General features: G+C 34.2%; 1 protein-coding gene across 1 annotated transcript in view; it reads left to right on the top strand.

The window, feature by feature from the left end:
- IREB2 (iron responsive element binding protein 2) overlaps positions 1 to 13,243 on the top strand; it is a 49,176-nt gene that overhangs the window by 18,895 nt on the left and 17,038 nt on the right. The window contains exons 3-10 of the mRNA XM_067755178.1: positions 385 to 550; positions 1,950 to 2,087; positions 2,974 to 3,192; positions 5,541 to 5,610; positions 6,105 to 6,288; positions 7,351 to 7,490; positions 9,956 to 10,127; positions 12,079 to 12,179. Coding sequence (XP_067611279.1) covers positions 385 to 550; positions 1,950 to 2,087; positions 2,974 to 3,192; positions 5,541 to 5,610; positions 6,105 to 6,288; positions 7,351 to 7,490; positions 9,956 to 10,127; positions 12,079 to 12,179 — 1,190 coding nt within the window. The remainder of the gene's footprint in view (positions 1 to 384; positions 551 to 1,949; positions 2,088 to 2,973; positions 3,193 to 5,540; positions 5,611 to 6,104; positions 6,289 to 7,350; positions 7,491 to 9,955; positions 10,128 to 12,078; positions 12,180 to 13,243) is intronic.

Genomic DNA, 13,243 nt, shown 5'->3' with positions numbered 1-13,243 from the left:
CTCTGCTTTTTCAGGGCCTCAGCTTACATACAGGAAAGTCAAATTTATAGAAAGCCTGGTATTAACAAGAATGGTGTTTCACTCCCTGTTTACTAGACTAAAAATTTTTTTTATATTGAAATATAGTTAATTTACAATATTTTGTTTCAGGTGTACACGAAGTGATTCAGTTATATATATATTTTTCAGATTATATTCCATTATAGGTTATTGCAAGATATTGAATATAATTCCCTGTGCTATACAGCAAATCCTTGTTGCTTATTGACTAAAATTTTTTTAATTGAGAAAGCATCTGTGTCTTTATCATTTTGCTATTGTAATTTTTACAATATGTAGTTATGATTATTCGCTTATTAATAGTAATATTTTCTCTTGAATCAGATGTTCTGCCTTACTCAATACGGGTCCTGTTGGAAGCTGCTGTGCGAAATTGTGATGGCTTTTTAATGAAAAGGGAAGATGTTATGAACATTTTAGACTGGAAAACCAAACAAAGCAATGTTGAAGTGCCCTTTTTCCCTGCCCGTGTTCTTCTTCAAGATTTTACGTGAGTGATTGGTTTATTTTTCATGATGAATTTTCAGAGTGTTCGCTTTTTAAAATTCAGACTCCCTGATGGGTCTCTTGTTTTTTAATTGTGAAAATTAGTTTATAAATTTAAAAAGTTGCTTTTTCTAAACTGAAGCTATTTCTTAAAAATTAGGCACTTCTTTTTGTACCATTTATTTAAAAACTACTTTTATCTAACTGCCTACTTGTCATCTCCACATAGCCAATAGGCTTCTCAATCTTAACATATCCAAAACTTCATTGCTCAGCCCCCCTCATGTATTCTTTCCAAGTTTTTTTCTGTCATATTGAATGGCGCTATAGTCTCCTGTTTGTTTAGAGCAAAAATCTATTAGTTAACCCTGGTTTCTGTCCTTCGTACATAATCCAGTCTATCAGCAGGTTCTGTCAACTCTACCTTTGAAATATACGTATCCTGAATCCAAATACTTCTTACCATCTCCACCACAGTCATCCTGATTATAACTATAATAATCTGTTAACTGGTATCCCTGCTTTCATACTTGGAATGTATAGTCTTGTCTTTTCACAGTAGGTGAAGTGACTTGGTTAAAAGATGTTAATCAAGGTCATATCATTCCCCTATTCTCCAATTGGCTTCCATTATACTTACAATAAAGTCTTTACCATAGCTTGAAAGATTCTGCCTAATCTGTGTGTCCAGGGATTACTTATTGGAAGAATTAACCTTTAGCTGAGTTTTGAAGGAGGTGTAGGAGTTAGCTAGACAAATAAGAACATCCCCTTCACCCACCCACCTAAATCTGGTTTGTAAGCTACTGCTCTGTGTACCCTGTATATGCTGCTACTGTAGTACTTATGATACTATTCTATAATTGCTACTTTATCTTCCCTACAAATTCCTTGAGAACAGTTACTCTCCCTTATTTGGTCTTATACCATTGGTGTCTAGCACATTGAAGGCATTTGGTAAATGCTTCTTATATAGTTGGCTGGAGATATATATGTAGGTATAGATATAGATCCATCTATATCTATATCCATATATTTAGTGGATAACTTTGGAGACAAGAAGGCACTGGGAGTGAAGGGGCTGGAGCTGGGGAAAAGGGAGGGGTATCTTAAAATATAAGGCAAGAGAAAGAATTCCATAGGCAGTTCCCTTGAAGTTCTCTTATGCCTCTAAAAATCATCTGTTGTATTTTTGGCACATTTACCTTTGAGCCCTCAAATTCTCAGATAATATTTAATATTAATTCTCATTAAACCAGGATACATCTAACTTTGGATAACCCGTACATTATCAAACATGAATGCAACTTAAAAAGGGATACTTTTTAAATTTAAAAATGCATATTGATCATTTGAGCAAATGTAAAAGAAGAATTAGAAGTTGATCATTCTTTATTTTTTAGTGGAATACCGGCAATGGTGGATTTTGCTGCTATGAGGGAGGCAGTGAAAACTCTTGGAGGTGACCCTAAGAAAGTCCATCCTGCCTGTCCGACAGATCTCACGGTTGATCATTCTTTACAAATTGACTTCAACAAATGGTACTTTAATACACATATTTATAAAGACAGCCACGCACGTTGACTGGCAGCCAGTCCACTGGGAGTGTGTGGTATAGAAGAAAGGGAATAGAGATAATTTGTGCCAGAGTAGAGTTTGCTACAGTTAGTATTGACTAATATACAAAAAAAAACTGATGAAAACTTTATGTATTGGTGAATTTTCTTTTTAACTGAGTCTAAATTTAAACTGATTTTCATGTTTGTATATTTCTGCTGCCATTTTTTATAGATATGTGTAAGCCTAGAACCTGCTTTTTGGAGTGAATATCTTAATTAAGCCTTCATTTCCTTTTTGTTTTTAAACTTCCAGAGAGAATTTAAAGATGTGAGCCTTTAATGTCTAAATTGGTGATTGAAAACACTGAGCTTACTACAGCTGTATTTTCCTTCCACTGAAATAAATTTCTTATATTTAAAAGGTCATTTTGACCACAGTCAAACTAGAGAAGACATGATTCTATTTTCATGTACCAGCTTTCTTTTTACATTCCCTGGAGTAATGGAAAAGGCTACAATTTATTAAAACCTGTGAGAGCCTTTGCCCTCTAGATTAAACGATGGCTCTGAACTTCTTTTAAGTTGTTAGATGGGGAAAAAAATCGATTTTGCTACTTGCCAAAAGTTACTATATGCAAATGATTTTAGTGGCACAATTTTTTTTTAATCTCCATAAATTTAAATAAATCAACTTTTTTTTTTTTTGGTAATCTGAGATTTGCTTTTGAAACCTGAAATAAATGATATATTAACCTTTGAATAACATTCAGTTGTTACTTCCAGATAGCATTGCTGTTGTGTGCTTTTTGAAGAGCTAAATTTCTGTAACTTTTAAATGGTTTTATTTTGTTTCCTTTTGGAACGATAGTGCAATACAGAATGCTCCAAATCCTGGAGGTGGTGACTTACAGAAAGCAGGAAAGCTTTCTCCACTTAGAGTGCAGCCTAAGAAGCTTCCCTGCAGAGGCCAGACTACCTGCCGAGGATCGTGTGATTCTGGAGAACTAGGCCGAAACTCAGGAAGATTTTCTTCGCAGATCGAAAATACACCCATTCTATGTCCTTTTCATTTGCAACCAGTGCCTGAGTATGAGATGTTTTTAAAAATATTTATTAGTACCAGATTATTTTTCAGTTAAGGAAATCATGTTTATTCTCCTTCCCCTCCTGATTCCTATTACATTGCCTTTATATTTACTGTGCTTCCTATTGTACTGAAAGAAGCAAAGTTAATGAAAATGGTAGTCTCTAAATACCATGATTTATTTCTGTTCCTTTGAAGAAAACTTTTCTTAAGAATTTTCTATAAATATATTTAATTTTTGTAACTAATGTAGACAGAAAATTATCTTGAACTGTAAATTTTTTATTTTAGTGAATTTATACCATTCACATGCTCATTATTCATTCAGATTTCTTTTATGAAATCTATCTGTATTTTTAGCTTTATTTTCCTATTAGATTTCTTATTCTTTCTTATTGCATTGAGACCTCTATGTTAAGAATATTATCATTATCATATGTTATAAACTTAATGAGCCCTTTTAGATAAGCAATTGCCTATATAGTACCATGGAAAGTAGTAAACCTGCCTGGAAAAGAATCCCGTTCTTAAGAGTTGGTTAAATTTCCTAATAGGTAATTTTTCAAAATAAAAAAAAGAGTTCTATAATTTGAATTTTTATATGCTATGAAGTTTCCAAAGTCTTAGTCTTATTTTAAGAGAGTTATGTTGTTTATCCCATTGTTTACTAGACTGTCAAATTTTTTAAAGACGAGTTAAAAATGACTTACACTTTTTCAAATTGAAAAAAATTTAACACATTTAAGATTTAGGCTAGCTAAGAGTAATATCAACACATATTTCATCGTAAGTATCAAATAATATATTAGTTCATTTGTCCCTAAATTGGATCTTTCAAATTCTGGGTAGTTCTAAATTTTGTGCTCAATGTAGCTGTAAAGCCTCAGGTTATAAGTGAACTCAGGTGCTCTTCCTTTCTAAGAATTCAATATAATGTGTGGGTCCTTTGCCATCAAATCATGGCAGTTTTACATTTATGTAAGTACTCCTTATTCCGTACCTGGCTGTCCTGATGGTTAGGGACATGTTGAATTTTGAGATTAATTTCTCTTCTTATTTAGAAATTAATTTCCTGAAAAGGAAGATTTATTGATTCAAAAAATCATTGGTTTTCTTGGGTATCTTTTTATAACTGGTATGAAGTGCTAAGATGGTATGTTTTTATTTCTAAAAATCCAATCTGGTGTAACATTTCCCCTCAATTTTGACTCTAAATTACAAAGTATTAAGATCAGATATGTTATAGTCCCTGGTTGTATGAAAATAGTAACTCTTTCATGTGCTTTAATGCATCAGTGAAGTATTAATTATAGACTCAAACGAGAAATTGAGGGATAGAGAATTGAGAGCATACATTTGGCACTTGAAATCACTGCCTGATTTGAAGTCAGGTTATGAGCTAATAAATGTTTGTGTGGTACTTTGTAGCTATATATACTGTGAAAAGGTAAGATAATTGGAGTGGCTCTAGAAAGCTATGTTCCCTGAGGTCCTAAGAAAAATCTTACTAAGATGTGCTATGGCTTCAAATGATCAATCAGCAATGAATTATTAATCTTTGTTTTTTTAAAAAAGTTGACAAACAACTATAATTATCTGGACCCTGGAGGACATGTATAATTTAAGTTATATTGATATTCTAGTCAACACTTAAATCACCAGCTGGCAAGTGAAAATAAACAACTTAAAGCTGTTAGAAATAATTTTTTTTAAATATCCATTAGATAAAAATAGCTTCCTAAAAATGGCACTATGTTTACTGCTTGGCAGTGAATTGTTTTTATCTCTTAGTTTACATAATTCGTGTAAAATAGGTTTATAATCCATTTAAAGTAAAATGCTACTTTATATAAAATAGAACCTTCCATTTTGGGTGAGATGAATTTAAAATTTTTACCAAAAGCTCTTTTTAAACTATAAAGTGATGCTGAGTTGTTTGTCATTGCTACATTGTGATAATCAACAAGTATCTCCTAGTTTAACTGGTACTAGAGTTAAGTGGGTGGAGATGTACATGCTTATTTTTCACTAAGCTACAACCCTTCTTTTTCCTTGCAGTGGAAAATCCAACAAAGGTTACCATGCTACTTTTAATATTTTAGCCAAATCTCACAGTGTTACATGTTAAGTACAGTTTGGGACACTGGTGTGGACCATGGCTTAAATAATAAGTCCTTGCAGTAGCTTTCTAGTGTTACTTAAAGCAGAGCTTCCTTGTTGAAAAGAAAATAACTGATTCTGAGAAGTCTAGTAAACTGCTATTCCCAGAATTTTTAAAATATGTAGACTTAGAAACAAGGCAAGTCTTTTCTGTAATACATATATTTAATGCCAGTTCTTCTTCTTTTTAGACCTGAAACAGTATTAAAAAATCAAGAAGTAGAATTTGGCAGAAATCGAGAGAGGCTTCAATTTTTCAAGGTATAAATGACTGGGGGGAAATTTTTTAATAGGAGTTGATGAAATATTGAAAGGTTTGATTTTTATATCTTTAGAAGTTTTTAAACACTAGCAGTAGAACCCTTTTTTACTTTTTTTCCTTCAAATAAAATCTTAATCAGAAACGCTAGTGTATAACAAAATATTAAAAACAGTGGCTCTAATTCAAGTGAGCTTGGAGGGTCTTCTACTTGGGCCTACCCCTTTTCCCATCCCTGAGAATCCTTGGAATGTAGTTGAAAGCTACTGTTTATCTGGACTATTGGAACATTTTTCTTTGACTTAATTTTGTTTTAATAATCTGCAAAATGAATATATTTAGGTTTAGTGTCTGTGTATTTGTTTTTATGTACTGTAAACTTTGACCATGATGAACATTGGTAAAATATTTTTAGTGTCAGTATTTATATGTTGATTATGAGGCAAATTCAGATATATGCTAACAGTTGGATTTCTTAAATTTAAATAAAATACAGTGGAGTTCAAGAGTTTTTAAGAATGTGGCTGTAATCCCTCCTGGAACTGGAATGGCTCATCAAGTAAACTTAGAGTATTTGTCGAGAGTGGTTTTTGAAGAAAAGGACCTCCTCTTTCCGGACAGTGTCATTGGCACAGATTCTCATATAACCATGGTGAATGGTTTGGGGATTCTGGGGTGGGGTAAGTAAATGACTATATTTAATTCTTTGGGGGAGAGGATGTCAGGAAATTTATAAAAGAACATAAATAGCAGGGTCTTTATAGCCTCTTTGAGGCTGTTTTTTCACGTACAACAGCAGGAACAAAAGTAAATCTTAATTCAAGTGTTTGTGGACAGTGTGGTATAAGAGAGAATTTATGAAAAGAAATGTGGACTGTGCCCAGCACAGCACTACCATTTGTGGAGTGCTTAGTGATGATGATGATGATGATGATGTCTGTGAAGGTGATGTGCTTATTCCCTTATTTAAAGTGCTTCAGTGGCTTCTCCTAGCATTCTTTGTAAATCCAAATTTCTTCACGTTTTTTTGGTGTGTGTGTGTGGTACGCGGGCCTCTCACTGTCGTGGCCTCTCCCGTTGCGGAGCACAGGCTCCGGACGCACAGGCTCGGCGGCCATGGCTCACGGGCCCAGCCGCTCCGCGGCATGTGGGATCCTCATGCCGCGGACCGGGGCGCAAACCCATGTCTCCTGCATCAGCAGGCGGACTCTCAACCGCTGCACCACCAGGGAAGCCCCCTCTTCATGTTTTTTATAGGGCCCGTCACAACCTGTTGCCTCTTTAGCCATTTACCCAAACACATCTTTTATTTACCTGAGTGGGCTGTGCTATTGCACCTCACGGCTTGCATCAGCTATTCCCTCTGGCAGAGTGCATGTACTCTTTTATAGCGTGCTATAATTGTTGGCTTTTTGTCTTTATCATTAGACTGAGCTTCTTGAGGTTGACAGGGGCTGGGTTCTATTCATACTGTATCTTGAGCATAGCATAGTATCTAGCATAATAGATACTAAATGTTTTCTGAATTTAAGATAAAGGTAAAAATCAGTTTTTTCCAACCATATGAGTGGAGTCATTCTTTTGAGAAGACTTGAGTTCCATATCTACAGTAGTAGCATTATAGTAATTCTGTGCAAGGTACTGTGTAAGACAAGCTCGTGAAACACCTAGAGATTTAGATGTTACAAAGATAAATTATCTTTAAATGCGCTATACTCATATACCTGTCTTTATTACATTAGGGGTTGGAGGTATTGAAACAGAAGCAGTTATGCTTGGTCTGCCAGCTTCTCTTACTTTACCAGAGGTGGTTGGATGTGAATTAACTGGCTCATCGAATCCTTTTGTTACATCCATAGATGTTGTTCTTGGCATTACAAAGGTAAGTTAAAATTTTGCTAGCTGTATAACTTAGTGGACATGATTTTTTTTGTAAGTAGAAGAGCAGGGATTTGGGTTCATCAACTCATCCTCAGCACTGTGATGTTATTAGCTGTGTCATCATAGTTATCATCATAGTAATAATAGCAAAATTTAACCCTTTATACTAGTAAGTACAAAACAATTTGTTGTGTCATTGTTCTCTTGACATGTTAACTCATTTATTCCTCATTACAAGCCTATGAGATTGTTACTATTGCCATCCTTATTTTAATTCTGTGAAAACTGAGACACAGTAAGGTTTAATGACTTAACCAGAGGGTCATAGGGCTGAATGGTCAGTGTAGAACAAGGTTTCCCACCCGGCAGTCAGGTTCTTAAGTCCATGCTCTTAACCATTATGCCTTATTGCCTCTGTGAATGTTTGTTGCCTTCGTGAATTTAAAAAAAAAAAAAAAAAGTCGTATTTAGGAAATGTCTAATTGCATCTCCTTTAATTTGACAAATTTGAATCATTTGTCCCCTGAAAACTATTACTGTATTAGTACTTTAAAAAATATAGGCTGTAAAAATGTGGTAGTGTCAGATTTTTCTATTGGCTATTTTAACAGTTAAAAAAAAAGTCACTCTGCTGTACACCTGAAACTAACACAACATTGTAAATCCACTATACTTCAATTAAAAATAAAAAGAAATGATAAAAGTATCATATAGAAATTTTTTCTCTGAATTTTTAAAATATTGGCTGCATGCGTTTAATATATGTACTGTAGGGTTTCCTAAAGACAATAATTTGTAACTCTCCATCCTAAATTTCTCGTTTTCACTAACTTTATTGTAATGATTAAGTCCCATTTTGTTCAATGAATGAACCTGGGAAATGTTCCACAAATAATTCCAATTTGGATCCCAGTATCTCAGCATTTTCTGTTAGGTTACTGGTCTGAAGGCTTTCAGAATACTCAGCAGGGAAAGTAAATGGTGTTACCTCCCTCTCACCATTTAGTATTGATCCCTCTTCCCTAATTAGAAAAAAATTGACATCTTGCAGAAATGATTGATTCAGTGTGTGGTACCAAAAGATCAAGAAGTTAAATTAGAGAATTGAAGGATTATTCCTACAGGAAAAAGGATATCCCATTATAATTTTAGAAAAATCAATTCTTTTCCTTCACACATCCTGAAAATTAATGGTGCTTTTTAGATTCCTCCAGCTATATTTTTTCTTAACAATGTTCTACGTGTACTTTTGACATTTTGGCTTATTGATGCAAAAATTAAACTTATTATGTAGATGTACCTTTTTGATTATTTTGTCCCATATTTGAGGTCCTGTTCTATTCATGATCTTTGTAGGATTAATCATATATTGTTTTTCAAAATGTATATTGTGGTACCTCATTAATTTGGGGAAAGCAGCATTTGGCTTGCTATATCTAATCTATATGGCTCTTATCCTCAAAAATAAAACAGTGAAAATTAGGAAACATCTTTCTTTTAGGGTTGAGTTTCTGCATCTATAAAACGTTTGGATTAAGTGATCCTTAGCACTTATAAAATGTTAGAGCTTAATGTTATTCATAGGTTGAATGTTGTTTCATACATCGTCACTGTGCTGAGCAGTCCCTCTATACCATTCTGACACCATTTTACAATTGAGAGGAGGTGGGTAGCTGTTTTGGTTACTTAAAAATGAGTAATAAGAAAAATGATTTTAGAAGGAATTAAATTTGAGGCCATATGTTAAATCCTATCAATGAAATTTACCTAGGGGGGCTTCCCGGGTGGTCCAGTGGTTAAGGCTTCGCCTTCTAGTGCAGGGGGTGCGGGTTCGATCCCTGGTCAGGGAGCTAAGATCCCACATGCATCATGGCCAAAAAAACCAAAAACATAAAACAGAAGCAGTATTGTAACAAATTCAATAAAGACTTTAAAAATGGTCCCCATCAAAAACAAAATACCTTTAAAAAAAAGAAATTTACCTATAATTAGTGATGCTGTAAATATTTGGATCAGTAGTTGGAATTCGAAGAATTTTTATAGCAGTATATAATTTTTTGAATTTAAATACACAGTTTCATCAGTATATTAGTATTTCACTAAATCTAAGATGCCATCATTGGTTAGAAGCACCACTGTTTTATGTGCTGCTAAGAAAGAAAGAAGACTGCCAGCTAACAGACACACCATAGAGTCTAAGGTATACGCTGATTTCAGAGACATTAAAACGGGAATCTTAGCCATTTTGAACTTTCAAGCCCTTTTCTACCCTAATAGTAACATTTGACCACTCTTCTATTGACTGTTTACCTTAAAATACCTGGAAAACCAGAATGAGTTGATGTTTCATAAAAATAACAGAGGACCTCTTTCACTGTCAGTAGTAATGGATTAAAGATTAGATTTTATAGTTTTCAGAAAATCCATGCTAATTTTGTGTGTGTTTCTATGTATCTCCTTATATAGCACCTCAGACAAGTAGGAGTGGCTGGAAAGTTTGTTGAGTTTTTTGGAAGTGGAGTTTCACAGTTATCTATAGTAGATCGAACTACAATAGCAAACATGTGTCCAGAATATGGTGCTATCCTCAGCTTTTTCCCTGTTGACAATGTGACATTAAAACATTTAGAACATACAGGTAAGGACGTATAAGATCACTAGGATAAATGTGTTACATTTCCAATGTGTCTATCTGAAATATTGTATAATAAATTACTACCTTGTACATGTTATTTAATGTTCATGAAATTGTCTTATTTTAAAACAGCAGCTTTGAAATAAACTGCATCAGATGTGTTTAAAGAGTGTTGTGTCCTCAAACCCTAATCCACTGTAACCCATTTACAGCAGTTTAGAGGAGTTATTCAAACTGCTGATCTTTGCCTCACGTTTTCCCAATGATTAATAATGGATACCTCCACCCTGTTAGTGATCAGAGGTTGCAATTTAATGGAAGTCAGGCTTGCACACATTTACAGCTGTTCTCTTCTACATACAGGAAGAGAGGAGCCACGAGACAGAGTTTGGGAACCAGTGCTCTATCTAAAGAAGAAGCACATAATTTTGTGAAAAGCAGCATAGGGTTACAGGTTCCAAATTCTTATTGTAGCCTGATTAACTAGGAACTTTGACCACTCTTCTGTTGACTAATATAGAAAATACTTGCAAAACCAGAATGTGTTGGTTTTATAAGGCCCCTATTCTTTAAAAAGCAGGGTCTCTTTATTTGATCCACTTCTTTTTTTAAGAGATCATTACTGAACTACTAATCTCATCATAAGTATATTGGGGAGATATATCCTAGTATTCTTCAGTTTGGGGGCAGATTATGATAAGTCAAATGGCAAAATGGATGACTGGTCCTTTGGAACCTTGGAAGGAATGGTCCTCATAGAATACAGAGTTTTCTCTAAACTAGATTTTGGGTGGCAGAATGTTCAAGAGAGAAATGCCTTATTCCTTACATATTGATACTAATTAATGTCATAATGATCTGTCACTGTAACAAATTGTCCTAAAACTTAGTGGCTTAAAACAGCAATAATCATTTATTGCTGCATAGTTTCAGTGGGTCAGTAATTCATACAGGTACAGATTGTCTCTGCTTCATGATGTCTGGAGCCTCAACTGCAAGACTTAAAAGCTAGGGCCAGGAATCCTGAAGGTTTGTTCACTTGAATGTCTGGCAGTGAATGCTGGCCGTCAGCTGGGAACTCAGCTGGGACTGTCAGCCAGAACACCTATTTATGGTTTCTGAATATATAATCTGGGCTTTCTCACATGGTGGCTTTTCAAGGGTTGGTAACCTGAGAGAGCAGGGGTGTAGGGGGTTGGGGAGAAGGTACATGCCAGTTAGCCAGCTAGCCGGCTAGAAATTACATTGCTTAGGTTTAAGGGGAATGAACGTAGATTCTACCTCTTGATGGTTGAATGTCAATGTCACATTGTAAGAGAACATGTAACTTGGGATAGATATTGTTGTGGCAGTCATTGGCAAATATAATCTGCCACAGTTACTTACTTCTCATCAAGCTTACAGATAACTACCAGAATGTTTAATTGGAAACTTTATTGTTAACATCTAAGTTCTTTTAATTTCTGGAAGATCTTGTTAAATCTCTATCCTGCTCTGTAAAACTATTCTTAACTTTCATTTACTTTATTCTTAACTTTCATTTACTTTATTCTTTCATTTTGACTATTATATTAATGTTGCTTATTGTTTAGGGAAGGTAACGAATTTCATCTTTCATGGTGGCTAGTGATTTATTATGTTGAATTTTGTTATTGGCTTTTCTCTTGGAAACAATATTTTTGTGAGTTTTATATAACTGGCTCAGTATTTCTGATCTTGTCTGTGATTGAGTAACTTTTAAAAGGGGGGGTTCTGGTATGTATTTTATAAAGTGTTTTCATGAAGGGTAAAATTTTTACTATTGAGAATAATACCAATTTGTAAAGAAATCTTTTCTGAGTGCTTAGTAATAAGTAATATTTGTTTCTTGCTCATCACTGAAATTCGGCATCGTTACCCCCAAAGATTTAAAAATTTCTGAAAGGATTTTTATTGCTGTTAATCATCTTTTTAGGTTTTGACAAAGCCAAACTCAAGTCAATGGAAACATACCTTAAAGCTGTGAAATTGTTTCGAAATGACCAGGATAATTCAAGAGAACCTGAGTATTCCCAGGTATATACACTATAACCCACCTAATAGTAGTTAAGACTGTAAATTCTGGAGCCTGACCACCTGGGTTTGAATCCCACCTCTAAGACTTACCAGCTATACAACCTGGGCACTTTTTTAACCTTTTTGCCTCAGTTTCCTCATCTCTGAAATATGAAGATAATATCTACCTCATAGGATTCTTAAGAGGTTAAGTACAAATTCATTATGACAGTTTCAAGCACATAGTAAGTCCTCAATAAATGATAGCTGTTATTATTTAACAAGGTAATGTTATTTGTGACCCAACTCTGATTTTATTCATTAATTTTACATAGATTTATATTACAGTAAATTTTGTGACATTTTATCAAGTCTCAATTTTTAGTACTTAAAATATAAAATTGACTCGATTTATCAGTCTAATTTTTTTCTATTTTAGGATAAGAATACTATAATCTACTCCCCAAATATCAATTTTGATGATGTCTGCACCTGGTTAATGTCTATACTTTGTAAAAAATCCACCGTTATGAAGGGGATATACAGTTATGTGATCTTAAATGTTAAAGATATTTTTACAGTCTAAGTAAATATTTCTTATCTTTTGGAAATTTATATTGAAGTAGGTAGAATTCACTTTCAGGAAAGTTGTAATAGAATTCACTTTCAGGAAAGTTGTAATAAAATTCACTTTCTAGAAGTGTGTCAGGGATCTAAATCAACTTGGTGTTATCATTGGTATGGTTAACTGTTAAGCTCTTTTTTCTTGGGAAATCCATTTTCTCACCCAGCTTTATTTTTCCTCATAGCTTGTATCCCTGCCTGATACCTATCAATTTGTATAATTATTTGCCTGTCTTTCCCTCACTAGAATGAATACAAGTAGGCTCCATGAGGACAGGAACTTCACCTGCTTTGTTTGGCACTCTGTCCCCAGCTCCTAGAAGAGTGCGTGGCACATAGTGGATGTTCAGTAACATGTTAGGTGAATAAGTGAATACATATAGTATATTGAGTGCCATATAGAACCCATAGGAATTGAATTTGTGTGACGTTCTGGGCAAATCTTCTAACTTCTCTGATTA

Source organism: Pseudorca crassidens, chromosome 1 (assembly GCF_039906515.1).
Source record: "Pseudorca crassidens isolate mPseCra1 chromosome 1, mPseCra1.hap1, whole genome shotgun sequence".
NCBI lineage: Eukaryota > Metazoa > Chordata > Mammalia > Artiodactyla > Delphinidae > Pseudorca > Pseudorca crassidens.
This window is presented reverse-complemented; position numbering and strand designations above follow the sequence as displayed.